Below are 18,497 nucleotides of genomic sequence, written 5' to 3' on the forward strand. Positions count from 1 at the left end.
GCAGTGTTCCACGTGCCTGCCAGCTCCCCTGTCCCGCCCTCTCTGCCTGTCCAACTGTCCGCCTGCCTGTGCTGTGCTGTGCTGGGCTGTGCGTCCTTGCCCATTTAATAATAAAAATTTGAACAAAACAAAAGTTTCACTGGGAGTTTTGGCGCGTTTTCATTATTTAAATAAAAATTCAAATTAAATAAGATTAATTTGCCGCTGCTGAGGCGACTCGTGGGGCGAGTGGTGAGGCGAGTGGTGTGAGGCAGTGGACGGGACACGGGACACGGGGCGCATGCTTTCTGGAACGGCTAAAAAGCTTAGCTACAAACAACAAGGAGCGAGCGTGGGTTCCACATCACTTTACTCCGCTCCGCTCCGCTCACCTACCACCCCATTCCACTTTAGAGATTCAGTCGTTTGGTGTGTTGGTGTTCGTCGGTCCTGCATTTGCGACTTTACAGATACATTTATTCGCAGCAGTTGTTGTTATTGTTATCGTTGGGCGCGTGATTTTGGTCACTTTGAGGGAACTTTTGCATAATTCCACTCAACGCCACTTGAAGATGACTAATGATGGTCTGCCATTGTGCGCAAATATAGAAATGAGACTGGTCTTCTGGCCAGGAGTGGAGTAGAGTGGACTGGAGTGTCACTCCTGCTGGCTCACAAATATGTCAAATTTGTCTTCAATTGTAGCCCGAAAGCAACTGCGATCAGCAGCTACGCACCCGCAGAGTATATGCGCGTCGAATATGACACAAACTTTTCGCACACCACGGCTCTGGGCAATTTTTCTAAGCTGTCATCAGCAACAAAAGTGGGGCGTCCACCACCGATACCACAACTATGCGCGAGTATGCAGGAGGGAGGGAAACAGAGATACACATGGACATGAGCGATAAACCATGTGATTGATTGGCGACACTGCAGCCTAAAACTAATGAACAGGCGCCAACAGTTGCCAGCTGTCAGCTGCCAGCCGCCATCAGAGCGTTGCGCAAAATCAAAATGTTAAGCGATGCTCAAAAACGCATCAAATGCAAATGATGCAGGAGCCTGGATTTATATCCCCCACACCATGGAGCCCGATATTATAACAGTAGGCGCTCGAAAATTTGAAAATGCCAGCAAACATTCAATCTCCAAGACAATCTTGTATTTGTTCGTTTCTGATTTGGGTTAAATTACGACAGAGTCCTGTAGGTCCTTCGGGCTACAAGATACTTGTCGTGAGTTTAAAATGCTTTCCAATCACAACTTTCAATAGGATTGTCAGGAGGAGGTCCCAGGGTATTCGTAAGCTTGTTCTCCTACAGATATTACTGTGTACAAAGTCAAGCTTCTTTTCATGCTTCAAAAAAAAACAATAAAAATAAAAAACAAAAACAACTTTAAAACATAAGATCTTGCTATTAAATAGAAGATAACAAAATATCTTTCGCACCTCTGAAAAAGGAACTAAATAGTGAGGACTGTGAGGACTGTCAGCAAAATTTTTCAGCACTAGACTGGGATTTTTATGATGAATAAAGGAAATTCCAAGCAACCCAAGTATATCAGCCGCTTCTAAACATTTTTTGTCTTGATTGTATTCATGGCCATCCGAAAGTCTTTGGATAAGTGTTTGCGAGTGTGCTACAAACTAAGCTCGAACGAAGCTCGAATGAAAGTCGAATGAAGTCAATCTTTCCTGAAATCCATCTGTGTATCGCTGTTGCAGTTAACCAAGCAGAATCGGTTGTTTCTTTTCACTATCAATTTCGAAAAACGTGTATCTATGCAACGAACAATTCGTGCCCGTGCCAACCCATATTTGATCTGAACACAAGTAGAATCTTGAGGTCGAAAACTCCATAGATAATGCTAGTCTGATGTACACAGTTGGGGGCAGTATGTGTAACAAATAATTCTCTATTTGGAGCGCGTACTGTGCGATATAATAAAAATTGATACCTCTCCGATGCAATTAGCGCCAGCGAGGAAATGTTCGTGCAACATTTTTCAACACTTGAAGGGGTGCGAAGCCAAATGCCAGCCACCCAGATGCTCAGCACGGAATGGCGCTACTCAACTTTAGTGTCAAGTCCTTGCCGTTTGCCGTTGTCCGTCCGCTAATGAACAACAAACTTGTAGAAGTTTTACACAGCTTGAGGAGCTTGAGGAGAAGGCAAACGAAACGGCAACAAAATGTCGTCAATAAGGCAAAGAAATAAAATGAAATGCAATTAACCAACTAAACGAGGTCATGGAGCGTCGCGAGTCCCGCGTACCGAGCAGCGAGTCGCGAATGTCACGGATGTGATGGGAAGAAGGGGTTCTTGGACCGTAAGCTGAGTCGATGCGATGGCACGAGTTGATGGGCAATTAGAAAATACAAAATTAGCATCACTTGGACGCACGCTCGAGAGACAATAATAAGAAAGAGCCGTCGGAAAAGGTGAAATTAGGTGAAACAGTTTCATGCATCGGTGGCAACGATGCTGCCCCGAATAGGTGAGCAATTTGTGCCCGCCTGGGCATGCAAATGAGTTTGATTTATGCACGCCACAAATTGGCCGCCAGCTGAAACCAGGAATTGGGGATCAGCGGGCAGTGAGGAAGGACTCTGACGACAATGCACGGGCCATCAATTGCATGCGCATCAATATGAGCACCAAATGCGAAACGGATTATTAAAGATGCTAGCGTTGCGAAATAAAAAATGAAATGTGCAGGCTGTTCCCCCCTTTCTTACGCCCACCAATTCAGTTCCCCAGTGGCCCAATGCGCTCTGCGCAAATAGAGATAAGCTATAACCAAACCGGCAGCGTCTTCAGTTCTCGATAAATTCGCCGTGTACGGTGCCGCCATGTCGCTCAAAAGATATGCAACCCAGCGGGCAGAGGTGAACGAAGCAGAAGCAGAAGCAGAAGAAGAAGAGAGGAGAAAAAATTTCATTCATTTCCATAATTTTAATAAAATTGGAGAAAAATATTCAAGGCGCTGGCAGGTTGCAGCCATCTTGCCATCTTGCTACACCGCAATGAGCGGGGCGAAATAAAAGCGGAAAATGGAAAATGCAAAATATGTGGCATGTAAGCGGACGCATTGGAGCAGCAGCTGCCTCATCGAACATGTCGTGACACCATGGGAAATCCATCGGAGATTGTGGAAGGCCAAATGGGTCACATTTCCGCCATTTCATCATCATTAGTTCATTTTACGGCATTGTCTTTAAGAAAAAGAATCTAGGAAATAACGCAACAGAACACGGACCTCAGCAGCAGCTGCCTCATCGAATATATCGTGACGTCATGTGAATTCAATCGAAGATTGTGGAAGACTCATACATATTATATATACTATACTATAAATATTATATATACTATTTATTTATATAGTATGCATATTCTTTAATTTCTTCTCAATTTGATTTTAAAGAAGTGTCTTTAAGAAAAAGAATCTAGGAAATAACGCAACAGTACACGGACATCAGCAGTAGCTGCCTCATCGAATATGTCGTGACGACATACAAGTATTGTGGAAAGCTCAATTGAGAATATACGAGTATGTACTATGTATATGCATGAGTATTTAATTTGAAGAACGGCTGTGGGTTTTTTTCTATTATTTTAAAGCCTGTCATAAAGAAAGCTTCTGGGCTACCTTTTCCAAAACACAAAACTACTCAAGCGCTCTGAGCGCAGTAGGCTGAAGCGACTCTCAGTATACAAAAACCATTTTTCAGTGAGCTGTAAGCAGATAGACAGTTAGTTAGTTAGTAGAACAAATTAACACACGCCCAAAATCTTTCCTCACAATACAAGTATAATCGTGTACGCAGAAAAAGTTCGTTATGAACGCTTCGTACGACTTCAATCGCCACTGGATCACGGTGCCGCGCAACGGCCCCCGTAGTCCTGCGCCGGTCTACAAGCTAGTCTCGTACAACATATTGGCGCAGGATCAGCTGCTGCGCCACATGACTTCCTATGCTGGCATCGACAGCCAACTGTTGAGCTGGCGCCGCCGCCTGACCAACCTGCGCCGCGAGCTGGACACGCTTAACTCTGACTTGCTGTGCCTTCAGGAGGTGCAGTGCAATCATCTGCCGCAGATTGTGGCACGTCTCAAGAACGGGGTACGCCACTACGACTATGTCTACCAGCAGAAGCTGGAGGACCGCTCGGATGGCTGCGCCATACTCTACGACAAACATAAATTTCTCTTGGCAGACAATCGGGCGCTCGCCTGTCATATCGGCAACAGTGGCGACTCCACCCGGGGCGCTCATCAGAGCACCACAGATCCATGCCGTGAGTACTACGCTCTAATGGCCAAGTTCAAATTACGCAGCCAAACGCCGCAAGCGGAGCCGAAACCGGAACGCGAGCTCATTGTTGCTAATGCACACATGTTGCAGTGGGAGGCCTCTAAGCCAGATATACGTCAGGCCCAGGTGAAGCATCTGCTCAAGGGCATGGCCGACTTCTGCTATGACAACGGCTCGAAGATGCGCAACCCCATTCTTCTGGCCGGCGATTTCAATTTCGAGACCGAGTCTGAGGCCTATGCTATATTGACGGCACGCACCGCCTCCTTCAGGCACCCGCTCCAGATGGTATCTATATACGGGCACAACAACAGCACTGCCACCACTTGCACACCCACTCTGGGCTGGACCAATGCCGATCACATGTTCTTCTCGCGCGGCAACCAGCGTCACGAGCTGCGCATCTGCAGCTACTACAAGCTGCCGCGCATGCGCATCTGCGAGCGCATCGGCGAGCTGCCGAACAAGTATCTGGGCTCCGATCACTACTGTCTGGGTGCCACTTTTACTGTGGAGTAGAGCAGACTGCATCGCTGTTTTCTGTTTGTTGTTCAATTGTTGTAAGTTTCCTTATAGGTTGCAGGCTTAGCCGACCATACAAACAAGCATTCCAGACGAACACCAACAAACAAACAAAAAAAAAAAAACATAAAAAACAAAGCAAATGAGAGTGTATCATGTCTGCTTTAAACCTTAAACCAGGCCCTTCCGAAAGATTCGACTCTCATACGATTTTTTGAGCAGTCTGATCTGAACGAAATGGATGAGTTGTCAATTGTAGAAAATCCTTATAATTGTTTAAGAATGCACTACTTTTTTCAATCTGAAAAATAAACGACTTTTGTTCGCCTCGAAGCAATTTCGTTGCTGTCCACTGTGCATTCAGTTGCTCGCTCGCTCGCATTCGCATGCATGTACCGCTCCTAAGGCTCACTCAGGGGGGATCCCCACACCACACACCACTCCACTCCACTCCATTCCCCCGCCACTGCCATTCATTCGCTTGCTATGCGCACTGACGACCAAATGACATAATTCAGTTCTGGCAAAGTTTTGACTGATGCTGATGCCACCAAGTTGTGTAGCAAAGTTCAACGTTGAATTTTGATGCTTGTTGATTGCTGCCGCTGCCTCTGCCGCTGCCTTGCCGCCGTCGCTTTCACCTTTACGTTTGCTGCTTTGCGATGTCTTACCTAAGTACTCCCCGCCCCCCCCCCCCCCCCCCCCCCTTACTTTTTTACCAGAGTGCTGTGCAGAACTTGCCACTTGTTTTTGAAGATATGTCACCAGGTGTAGCTGCGCATTTAATCCAACCAAAAGTCGTAACATCAACAGCAAACGTCACACAAATTCCACTTCCCGTGCTCCGTATGGCCGGAGACGTAACCGTAGCCATCGCCATTGCCGTTGTCGTTGTCGTGGCCCGTATTCTATCGTCCATCGTCCGTCGTCCGTCCGTCCGTCCGTCCGTGGTCCAAATGTACGAGCTCGTTGCCATTGAGGAAAAATGTGTGCCTGACACTTTAAAAGTCAAAAGTCAAAGTTACAGCACATGTAACATGTGCCCATGTGCAATTGTTTTTTGTTGTTTTTTTTTTTGCTCCTTGTGGCTGCTGTCGCTGTCCTTATTGCTCTCATTGCTGTTGCCGGTGATGTTGCTGTTGTTGTGCCGACGGAAATGACTTTCACTTGAACTTATTTGTGTTATGTTACTCATACGCCCCATATGCCATGTGCCATACACCATACACCATATGCCAGTTGATGCCAGCCAAAATAAAAGGGAAAACAAAAATAAAAAGTAAAAACAAAAACGAAAACGAAAAACGAAAAAATCAGAAATAAAAGCCCAATTGTAGCACAAATTAAAATGTGCAAAACTTTCTAGGGGTGTTGATTCTGGCTCAGTTCTTGTTACCTGCCCTGCCTGCTTGGGAGAACGTACGTGGGTTTCGTACAATCTGATATCCTGCCTTCCCCTATTAGACAGAGAGAGAGAGAGAGAGAGAGGGAGATCTCATCTGGCAGGGGTACTGCTCAGTTACCATAGGCTTTGTGAACAATATTTGAACAATAAATACGCCGACTAGACGCGCCACCTGATCACACACTTTTCAATTTAGTTACAAAAGTCTTGATGGTCTAGCTTGAAGATAATGTTGCGACCCTGCCAGCAAGCAATTGCCACAAAAATGCAAACCACTCTTTACAGTTAACACAACAGCATAGAAACGGCCCTATTTCTAGCGGCCTATTGGACCGTAGTGTTAGTTGGTTCTAAGATTGTCTCAATGGCATTGAAAAATGTGTTTAATAAGAAAGATGTTTTCATTGATTCAGTCCCGCTTTCCACCGAGCACCTTTAGAGTGTGTGCAAAATTCGGTTTGTGGAAGATTTCGCCAGCAACTACCAGAATTTACGATTCCGGAGTGCAAAAGTGCCGAGGATCATAACTCATGGCAGTGACGGCATTAAATCTTACCATTTAATTATGCTAGAGTTCGCACGGGCAACCAGCTCAGGTACAAAGCGACATGCTCCGATATCCTGAAGGGTTGCGTGCGAGGGCCTTCGTTGTCGCACGCATACGACGATGCGGCAGCGGTGGAAGTCGGAGTCAGGTAGTGGCTGTGGCTGTGCCTGTGGCAGTGGCACTGCCAGTGGTTAGTTGTTGGTAGTTTGTCAGAGTGGCGCTCGAGCGAACAAGCGTTAAAATTAATTTGGCAAATCATGAGGAATCGCCGGCAAATGGCAGCTCCAGTCAAATACGTTGACTCATTTCGTGGGTGGTGATGGTGGTGGTGCTAAGAAGGAGCACGTGGTGTGTGATGCGTCTTAGTTACGTGAGGGTTTGCACCACGTGCGCATCGTTTATGAGTAACGAGACTCGTTGCGGGATCTGCTCCTGCTCCTGCTCCTCCTCCTCCTCCTCCTGCTGGTGTTGGCGTTGGTGGCATTTAGCAGAGCCTCCAACCCTAACAGCAAATGGGCGGAATTTGCTGTTAAAAAAGGCAAGGCACGTTGTTGCTGTTGTGGCCGAGTTGATAGTCGGAAAAAGTGACTCGGAAACCACCACACTATTGAGGCTGGGGATCAGAGGGTCGGGCCGGTCTGCAGGTCAAGGTTATCAGGAGGAGGCTCATACGAATTTGCATACACAGTTCATACATACGACTGCCTTGCTTACATGCATATGTGTGTGCGTGTTGTGGCTTATATTTATGACAACTACGTGTTGTTGTTGGCTGTGTGTGTGTTCCTTTTTTTTTTTTTGTTGGGCTTCTGCTTGTTTGTGCTGTTTGTGTTTGTGTTTTTGTTTCTGCTGCGACTCTTGGGCCAAAGCGACAACATAAAACAGTCGTAAAATTTATTAAGTGACATTTTGTGAAATTTGCTGGTAAAAATAAAAAAATAAAACAGCAGAAATGCTCTGTACGAGTATGTGCGTGCGTTACCCACACACATAGATACGCACACTCAGACATTTACAGAAACTCATTTCAAGTTAATTAGACGCTTGGGCACAAAAACAGCAGAAGCACAAATATGAAAATTAGGAAAAAAAAAAGGAATAACAAAAAACACGTTACTTGTACAAGCATTTGCCAGCAGGCAATTAAATGGACAAAAAATATTAATAATGAATAGAGAAGGAGGAGCATACATACATACTATATACTCGTATAGTACATAGGGAGAGGCAAACAGCATAATAAAATTGTTGGCGCAATAACTCAAGTTTTAACTTAAATATTAATTAATTTGACGCGCTATCTGACAACAACGATGAATGGCCCACTCTCTCTCTCTCTCTCTCTCTCTCTCTCTCTCCCTCTTTCCACTGACGCCGCACAGCCCAAGGTCATCAACGACTTTCACGATTTTCACGTTTCCCGCATTTCTGTTTTCTTTTCCATTTTTGTTCACTGCTGGCGCTAATTTTGCATTTTGTAATTGCTCATCAGCCGCTTGATTGTTACTCTCAGCACGACCTCCCCCCGAACCCCAGCTGCCAGCTGCCAGCTCCCAGCCGCCCGCCCCCACCATCCACTGAACCACTCGGCAGGCCCACCAATCCCACCAAGTCCAAGCAAATTATCACCTGAGCTACAGGGACGCCCATTCCGCTTGTTTAGTTGTTTAATTGCATTTCATTTAATTTTTGCTTTTTCCTTTTTTGTTTTTGCCTTATTGGCAATATTTAGTTGTCGTGACGATTTGGCTGCGAAACTTCTGAAAGTTTGTCCTTCATTAGTGGGGAAGTGTCAAGCGACAAGGGCCGGGAGCTTGATTTTATAGTCGAGGCGCTGATTTGCAAGAAGAATGGCAAGCATGTTGAACTTTTTAGCTGTTCCATGAGGAGTCTATCAGCACTAAGACGACGCAATGCATTAACCACGAATCCCGATTTTATTTTAGAGCCTATGTATTTCCTTTTCAGATACTAATGGTTGCTCGATCATATTCTAATAAGGTATTGTTCTATTTCATTTACTTACAGTACCTGCCATGGCTGGTGATGATTTGTCAACAGCAGTTATTACAAGTCTCACACTTCTCTTGCAATTAGCCTTCCTCTAACATAATATTATTTTAGGTTATATTTAAAAAAGAAAGAGTAAAGTGAGAGTGTTCCCCACTTGATGCGCTTCCTTCAAAGCACTTCCCTCAATAAGGAGAGCTGTTCCCTCATCGAAGAGTGCACAACTTGCGCGAAAGCTAACATCTCCATACCATATAATAAGCACATTTATTTATCATCGTGTCTTTATTGAATCTTTGCAAGTTCACTTAACTCCGAAATTTGGGCTAGAAATATGTGTGGCATTTGTGGTTCAGATTCAAACATTTTTACAGATCCATTTAATACAGCGACCAACCTTCACTGTAGCTCTGCGTAGCCTCCACTTGTTCGTTCTTCACTTCCAGCTCGGACTCCGGCTCTGCGCCCGACCCCTGCCCTACAATATGCTCGACAAGGGTTTCATTTGATGGAGCACTGCCAGCATTTTGCAGCTCGGGGTCTTCCTTTTTCGAAGCCAAAGACATTCTCAGCTGCTCGATCTCGGATCTAAGGTCCCAAGGATAGATGCCGCCCTTTCGCTGCATGAGGCCACCCTTTGGTGTGGGACGCTGTGGCATGACCCAGTTCTGCTTGAGAAAAGTGGCCCGCTTCATTTCGCTATTAAGAGCGTTGTAGAGCTCGATCTTTTTGCGAACAACCGACTCTGTCGTCGGCAATTCGAGAGCCAGACGTGCCCAAGTGGCTCGCCACTCATCAAACTCTTTCGGTAGGAAGGCGAGGTTGGAGAGGGCATTGATCTCGTATTGTGCTATGGCATCATCGAGACGCACCAGCAGCACAATATTGGTGGGGGTGGTGTCCACGTAGTAACCAACCATAAGCTCCGCAACCCCCATTACCTCAGCCACATGGAACTCAGGCCTCTCGCCCTCGCCTTTGATGTTCAGCCGGACAAAGCAGCCGCGAACTGCCTGCTCGAAAAGCGGATGCATGAGCAGCTGTTGGGCACGATGTCGTGTGAGCCGCAGCTCTTGCAGCTGATCGAGGCTTGTCAAGGGACGAGGTCGGTGTGATGTCTTGGTTTGACCCGACCAGCGGTCATCTTCATCGACTTGAGGCGACTGGGAATGCAAGCGCTTCAGGGCCTGCAGAATGCGACTGGTTTCCTCTGGAACACACCCACCCAGTTAGGACTGATGCTACTCGCTGACAGCGCTACTTACGTCGGCTCTTCTTCGGACTGGGACTGCGTCCATGCACGTTAATATTATGCATCGTATTCACAATTGGAAACTGTTCAATGGTCTCACGCCCCAACTCTTGGTGTTGTCTTTAAAATACGATAAATTTCTAAGCAAACTTTGTGGTACCTTTTGCCTCGCCTTGCTTCATGAACTAAACAATTTTTTTATTCCCGACAACTACGAATAAAATCAAACATATTTTGTGTTTTCTAACTACGAACGGCCCGACTACTAAGATAGGGCCTCCAACAGGCTGATCCAAATTCAAAGTAGATAGAACGTTCTACTTGTATTAGAGCATTTTATTCCAAGTCCGAGTTTGTCTATAAAGAATTATATTTTCTGATGCTTAGGAGTGGCGCTGTCAGTCAAAGAAGGGAAGAGGCATTGCTGTCAATTGTTACAAAATTCCAAACACGTGCTAATGGGATAAAAAGAAAACTTGATGGTCTAAGAGGAGGGCAGAAACCTGTGAGGTACACCCATAAGATTTGATACTCTTATACCAAACTGTTATGACGCAATTCTCAACCGAACGCTATAAGTACTTGTATATATAAGACCCAAAGGAGAAACGAACGAAAAGGTCGTAGACACAATTCGCTAAGTGTAATAAAAGAAAGGAATAACAATACGACTAGAAATTATGGTGGGTGGGGAAGGCGACTGTTGGAATTATTAATTTGGCATTTTCAATTGCCTTTGAATGGCAGCCAAGAATGGCAAATGTTGGGAGCGTTTAGAGTTTGGAGTCTGGAGTCTGGAGTGCACGCCTCTGAGGTAATTAAATAGTTTGAAACCTTTTTTGGCAATTGCGACGCAACCTTTTGCGAGACACATACTCGTAAGTTTGCCAATGCATGGAGGAGGCAGAGGAGTGCTTTTTACGACTGCCACATCTATGTGTGTGTGTGTGTGTGTGTGTGTGTGTGTGTGGGTGGGTGCCATAAGCGAGGGCAACTATAAATGTATATTAATTTGACATTTTTGGCTACAATCACTTGGCAGAGCGCACAACCAACCGCACCCTTGTCCCCTGTGGACGATGCCAGATGCTCTGCCACTGCCAATGCCATGGCTCCACATCTGCCTCTGTCTCCATTCTCTGCCAATCCGTGCAACCATTAAATTGTCAAAGAGATTTATTGCACAATAACTTTAATTACTGTCGAAATTAATTGTATGCGACCGACCCTCAAGAAAAACTCATTAGATAATTGAGGGCGCTCGCATACCTCAAACTATTGGCAGCAAATTACTAGAAGTTCATCCAAAGTTCTCAATTTTCTGGCGATTTTGATCATTTTTGATGAGGCGGCACATATCGAATATAGGAGAGAGTCTGATACGAAATATGAATCGATATATGTATGTATGCATACTATGTACACAAGATTCTGTTTCTGATTTCTTAATTGAAGTGCAGCCTAACTTGGAAGCCCCGTTGATCTACCCTCGCAGATCTAGCCTCGTCATCTATGGCCATCCCGTCATCGTCACGTTCATAGATCGATCACCTTTTTAGGAAAGGAACATTCTGGCCAAATATTTACAAACATATGAGGACATTTTGATCTGTCTAGCTGTCAACCCTAGAGTAAGCTAGTTCTTGAGTAGCAGCAGCTCAGGAGTCGAAGGTGTTCAACTGTAGAGGAGGATCGGGAGAGTGAACTGTAGTTTCAAAAGTTTTCAGTTGGTATCCGATTGTTATTCAGCTAATAATTTAACGATGCACTTACACGTTTATTCTAATAAAAAACTTGACTTACTCGTACATGGTCTGGCTTTTAAATTGCTTCATTTCAGCGATTTTCAGTCCACAATTCTACCTTAAATAACCCCGCTAAAGCTGAAACAAAACTTCTAAAAGTTAATCAGTCCAACTGTTATAAAATTGTTGCAAACAAAAAATATGTATATATATGTACTATTATATATGAGTATTAAAATGTCCATTTCAGGCTGTGATTGATGGCTGAGTCAGTTCAGATTTCAAATTTAAATTAAAGGGACGTTAAAACTGCAAAAAAGCAGCTCTAATAGCTCCGCCCGAAATCCCTTTGCCGACCGTTTTACGGACAATGCCCGCAAAGATTTGGCAGTGCAGTCGACAGGACAGGGCTGGGGAAAAGTTTGGAATTGCAGCAACAATCAGAACGGGCAGCCAGGACATGCACACTTTTCTGTCAGACGGGCCGCAGCGGCCGTCATGGCAACTCCAGCCTACAACAACAACAACAACAATCCTAGCGACACAGCAACAACAGCATTACATTACAACAATTATGCTGCCTACAACCATGTCAGAGGGAAATAATAAGCGTTGCATTCTAAAGTTGTACAGGCAAGCCAACAACTGCGAACCGTGCAAATGATGAGCCAGCCAGCATTGGCAGAGGCAACACAGTTGGCAGAGGCAGCGACGCCGACGGCAACGGCGACAGAGTGCGTGTTGTTGCCTTGGACGACCGATGAATAAAAAGTATATACACAAAAAATTGAATCTGTGACGCAATCATCAAACACCTTTAAAGGGGAGTTCAAAAGCAACTGCCGCCTAGCCTTTGCAGTATGCCTCTGCAGTCTTCTCGCATCCCACTTCTCGCCTCTCGCCTCTCGCCTTTCTCTGTCTTGCCTCGCCTCGCCTCGCCTTGACGTTGACAGCCACAGCCGTGCAGAAAAGTTTTGTACGCTTAGAGGGCAACACAACATGCAACGGCCCTGGCACCCTCATCTGGCTGACATGCCAGGGCTCTGCTTGGCGGGGAAGGGCAGTGCGAGGGCAAGAGGGTCGAAATTATAATGTACATATAAGTATTTAGCAGTGGGGCTAAGCGAAAAATAAAAACTAATAGAACAGCCCGCCACCTAACTGAAACACAAGTAAATAGGCATGCTCTGACACTGACGCTGGCGCCGACGACGACGCCGACGACGCCGAGGCCGGCGCAGTTCGCTGCAGCAACTTGAAAATGAATCTCGGATACCCATGTCAAAAAATAAAAGTCGTGCATGGGAGGGGCCGTCGGACACAGTTGGACTAGGCCAGGGGCAGTTGAAGCGGCTCGTCGTCGTCGTCATCCTCGTCCTCGTCCTCGTCCTCCGCGTCCTCGTCAGTTGCTTTGGTGGTCTAAGGAAACTTGTTTGTTGCACAGAAACAAAAGCGCTTCCGCTTTTCATGTAAAATGACAGAAACAAGTGTTAATGGTTTTGGGCTTAGGTAAAGAAATGAAACTCGATGGGAAAAAGGCAACAAAACAGCTATGAGAGAGTTAACTCGTAGAATGGCATGCTAAACGAAGCAGCAGCTTCATCAGCGAGAAGGCGGCAGCAGGGAGGGGAAACACAGGCGACTGCAGCAGGAAACTACAGATAGTTGGGCCATAGACGATCCAATTGGCACGCTGTAATGCGTACACAGAATAAAAGTACCGCATAGTCTGAATGAGAAAAAAGGGCAAATATGATTCAAGGGGATATTTCAAAAGTAATTGCCTGTACTTTTTGTTTACATTGAACACATTGTTGTTGCCTGCCTAATCATTAGTTTACACAATAAAGCCAATTTTGAGGTAATAGGAGAATCACTTATCACCAATTAATGCCAACGTGTAGCTCTGCGCAATTTTTTCCCATTTTTCAACTTTTTATTTTTTAAACAGTTTGAAAATATTTTTTTTACAAATTTTGAATGGGTTCCATTTTCAATCTGTTTATTTCCTTTTATGTGCATGCACTTTTAAAGCAGCGAACAAATGCCATAGCCTCAGACATGGAATTGATTTGCAGCGCAGTCAGGTGACTGGAAAGCTGAGACCCCGATGTCAGCAGCATTGCATTTATACCTTCAGCCCTTTCCCGCCACCTCCTGGTATCGCCTAATTTTTGAGCAGAGTTTTTTACAGTTTGCCACAATTTTTTGTACGAGTATGAATGCGCCCCATGCATATGCAAATGCAGCCTACATGCAGGGTAGCAAGCGACTCTCCTCTGTCTGTCTCCCCTGCCCCAGCTCCAGCCCCTGCCCCTGCCCCGACCCCAAGTCATCTAGCTTACCACTAAGAGTCACAGCCGAGCATGGCGGCCATGGCATATGTAAAACTTTGGCAGAGCATTGCCTACTTTTTTGCGCTGCCTGACTTTTCACATGTGTGCATGTGTTGGTGTGTGGTGTGCATGTTTGTGTGTGCGAAATTACAATAATGAAAATATATTTGCAAAGCTCGGCTAATTAGTTGAATATGAGGCATGATGGCCTTAGTATAGGGGCGCCCACAGAAAAGAGGTCAGATAAGAAAAGAACAGAAAAGCAAAATACGAAGAAAAAAAACCGGAAAAGAAGGAAAAGGCAAAAGGATATGGGGGGGTAGTCTATAAAGATGTGACAGTGCACATTCCAAGCAATCCAAACATTCTCACAGCCCGCTAATTGTTTTCCTATTAACCTTTTTGTTTACGCACAGCATTAACATTAAACGTTGCTCAATCATGCCGCAGGCGGCAACTTCTTTTCCCACTTCGGCCTACGCCTGTTACATGCAAATGAGCGTGCCCCGAAAAGTTGCGACACGCTGTCAGCCAACACCGAAAGCAATGGCAGCGTGATGGGGACGGGACTGTTGGCGGGTGATCAAAGAGCGAGGAGCCCAGCTGTTTCAATTGTTTTTGCCACTTTTGGCTTGACTGATTCGGACTGATTCGCGGCCTCAAGAATAGCAGCAAACAAAATGCAAACAAAAGAAAGAACTCGCAAACTTTTTGGCTTCAAGGTCCAGAAACGTATATACCCTTGAAATATTAGCTACTCTCAATATATTGATGTTTTTGGCATTTTGAATGCATTTCATCAGAACATTCGCAATCAATAACCAGTCTATATAGCAGCCTTAATCAATCTGAAGTTGAAGTTTCTATATTTCAGTTTTCAATATACCCGTACATATATTAATCTGTGAACATAAGCCACTCAAGCAATTTATTGTCTATAGTGATGGAAGAATGTTTTGCAATTTGAATAAAAGTATGTATATAGTATATTATAGATTCCTCTAGATTTATGATTTAATGTTCCTAATGAGAGTTCCTCAAGTACTTAGCATCCCTGCACCTGAGTTCCAAATGAGAACTTCTTCAAGAGTATTGGGGCTAACGTGCATGGATGGCAAAGGCACAATGTACGAGTAAGTAAATAAACTCGTCTATTCGTTTCCGGAGAGTATGAAGGAAAACCAGAGGGAAAGAAAGGCAAGGGCGTTTGTGAGTAGAGCACAATTTCTCAATTACTTAGAAACGCAATAAATTTTTACGCTTTACGCAACGTCGCACAAAAGCGACGGGAGATCGCAGAGGGTGGGCGGTGGGCGGGGAACGGTGTGAGCGATGCGGGGCACTCATTTCAATTGGCAAGTGTTAAAGTTGCCGAGCTGCTAGAACACACCTGCTGTCTGCTGGCTGCTACCTTCTCCCTACCTCCTGCCTCCAACCTCCCGCCTTCTGCCTGCTGCTAACTCCGGACTCCTGACTCCTGATTCCTGATTCCAGTTTGCTGGCTGCTGCTCGCTTGCTTGCCACTGCTAAGCTCATTTGACTGTTGCTAAAAACTTTTCCCAAAAACAAAAACAACAAATACAAAAAAGGGAAAACGTCGCTAAGGTTGTTGTTTGGTTTTGGCAGCAAATTAGGGGCGCAACAGCAGGTGAGGGCATAAATTTGCTCGAGGGCATGGGCCAAGAATTAAAATTAGGCAGGCCAGCAGACTTATTGTAATTGCAGGCGGGCCACACGACGTATACTCAATGCGGTAACATGCAAAACGAAAGCAAAAAAAAAACAACAACAACAAACTAATAATAAAGCCAATAATAAAGAATATGGGCAAGCCACGGAGCCAGCCTGTCGAACATTAACAAACATAATCGACCGCATTTGACAAGCAAATTTACACAAATTACCACATCAGCATTCAGTAAACAGGGAGACAGGGAGGACAAGGAGGACAGGGAGGACAGTAGGCGGCAACACAGCAGGTCCTACGCGTGGGTTTGGGTGTGGGTGTGGCTACGAGCATGTGAGATGAATGTAAACACATCCACACACGCACTCCCTAGCATATCATAATCACAACACATCAAGTGACAATCAAAACCACAAACAGACAAACTGCATGATAAATGCCCGGAGACGCCAAAGTCCGTGTCAACGCTGACAGCTGCCGCTCCTCTCCAACAGACGTTACTTGTCTGCTATTGCCAGGCACAAGAGATAGACTTGCCTTGTGCTTTTATTTTTGTTTTTCTCTTGTATTATTATTAGTCGCAGGCTGGGGCGTTTCAGACTTCAGACTTCACGAATGTTCCACGAGAACAGCACAATTCACGCCGCCACAAAAGTTCACAAAACCACAAAAATATTACGAAAATTATTCAACCCCAAAAAGTTTCGCCCCCGCCCGACTGCAATGATCGCATGTTGATTAAAAGACTTCAGATGTAAATATAGTACATAAAAATATATACAAGTATGTATCGGCAATATTGTATATCTAAGAGTAACGGCTTAAGAAATAATTGCCTGCCTATACAATTTTGGGAATTCTTTTTTTTTATATATACATTATATTATTTTATTATTACCTCTCGAGAATATCTGTACAACAATTATGAAATGCTTGAAGAGAATAATACCATCAAGTTATCTGTTAAAGACTGACACGCCAGTTTAATGAACAGCGTCCCCGACCAATTATTAAACGACACAACCTCATAATAATTATTTAATGAAGGGCCCAGTTCTAATCACTCTTTCTATGCGGCATTATTTTAAAAAGCTATTAAAATGTTGGTTCTGTTGTGAAGAAATTAAATAAAGCTTTTGGAACCAGTTAGATCTGATAAAGGTGACAAAACATTTGACAGTTTTATATTGCAAGAATACCTCAATAATATATGTAGGTTACATTATGGATTTTAAGGCGTAAGTGCGCACAAGGAGCAATCATTTCTTTAAATGATGTCAATTTTAAAGTACTTAGAGCGCATTAAATAGATGTATTATTAAACGAATAAATAATTCACTTCTAACTCGTTAGCTCCACCCAACCTTCACACCCTCAATAGGCCAAGTAGGCAGACTTAAGGACTTATTGACTGCACTTTTCACAGGAGAAGTCACTCAGGTGCTAGGAATTGATTGCAACTGAATGCGTTTGCTTACTTTCAAATAATTCAGTTCTTACCTCATCACAGCCTTCTACAAGTTTTAGTTGTCTTGGAGAGTCGACAGAATAATGACAAATGATTAATACACAACAATGGCTTAGCACACACACACTCACAAACACGCACACGCACATACAACACATGCCTGTGCAGACACTTCTAACTACTTCTGGTGTGTGAGGGCAACTAACAAATGTGCAAATAAATTGCGAAAATCCAAATGACAGCTAAGCACGGCGGTCATGTATTGTGGCCACCTATCCATCTATTTCCCAGCCGCTGTCTGGTGTCTGATGTCTGTCTTCTGACGTCTGCTATCTGTCGTCTGCATAAGCACGCACTTGGTCCGTTTTGACAGCCCCAAAAGCCAAAAGCCAACAGCCAACAGGATGACAATTGCAGCGCATATCCGCTTCCGGTTTAAGCCACCCCTCACACTTCGAACCCACATCCCCACACCCACACCCACACACCCACACCTACAGCCGAAGCCTAAGCAACAGCAATGGGCTGAACACAAAAGAGAGTCACATCAATTTAGACGCGTGCACATTTATCCTAATCACACACACAACCAAACACAGCGGCACGCACACACACACACACACACACACACAGACACATAGGCAAAGCTTATTTATGTGCTTCCTTCTTTTGATGGCCTTTTATTATTTTGGCCAAGCAACCTGCCAGAGACTGTTTCTCCCCCGCACCGCGACACTCATTTTTGTCGCAATTTAGCTAAAAGCGTCGTCTAAAAGGAAGTCGTTTTTATATATTTTTTTTTCTTCTTCTTTCCCTGACATTCCCTTATAAAAATGAGATGCAGAAGTGTGCGACACAGCGCCCGCCCGTGCCAGGACTCGTCCCGCCGTGCACGCCTAACGATGTGCTCTAAAGCCAACAAGGGTCAGAGGGAATATTAGCATATCGGTTGTTTTTGTAACACCCAGAAGAAGCTGCCACAGATCTTACAAGCTATACAAGTAGGTGCCAATGCGACTGCTATGCAAGTTCACGTTCAGATATAAATCTCCCCTCTCTCCTCGTCTAATATGCCTCTTAATGACCTTTTAACACATTTGCTTTTCATTTGGTTTTAGCAAGAAGAAAAAACTAAAAACCAAAGCCCCTTCTGAGACCGGTCCCATAGGCTGGGCTAGTTCAGACGTATATCTACATCTAAAATGAACAAAAATAAATGCTTATC

At 44.7% G+C, this 18,497-nt stretch overlaps 2 protein-coding genes across 2 annotated transcripts; one reads left to right on the top strand and one right to left on the bottom strand.

Moving 5' to 3' along the window:
* The first annotated feature begins 3,823 nt into the window (after window positions 1–3,823).
* Window positions 3,824–4,819, top strand: LOC115633375 (protein angel-like). The gene has a single exon (XM_030530819.1). It carries the CDS (start codon window positions 3,824–3,826, stop codon window positions 4,817–4,819), a length of 996 nt encoding a protein of 331 aa, XP_030386679.1.
* Window positions 4,820–9,050: 4,231 nt separating this feature from the next.
* On the bottom strand, window positions 9,051–10,285 carry LOC115633219 (RNA polymerase-associated protein Rtf1). Its single transcript, XM_030530608.1, has 2 exons — window positions 10,050–10,285; window positions 9,051–9,994 (listed from the first exon to the last, which is right to left on the bottom strand). Exons 1-2 carry the CDS (start codon window positions 10,099–10,101, stop codon window positions 9,165–9,167), a joined length of 882 nt encoding a protein of 293 aa, XP_030386468.1. The 5' UTR covers window positions 10,102–10,285; the 3' UTR covers window positions 9,051–9,164.
* Window positions 10,286–18,497: the final 8,212 nt, after the last annotated feature.

The sequence above is a fragment of the Scaptodrosophila lebanonensis genome, unplaced genomic scaffold, assembly GCF_003285725.1.
Source record: "Scaptodrosophila lebanonensis strain 11010-0011.00,11010-0021.00 unplaced genomic scaffold, SlebRS2 tig00001418-arrow-arrow-pilon, whole genome shotgun sequence".
Lineage (NCBI taxonomy): Eukaryota > Metazoa > Arthropoda > Insecta > Diptera > Drosophilidae > Scaptodrosophila > Scaptodrosophila lebanonensis.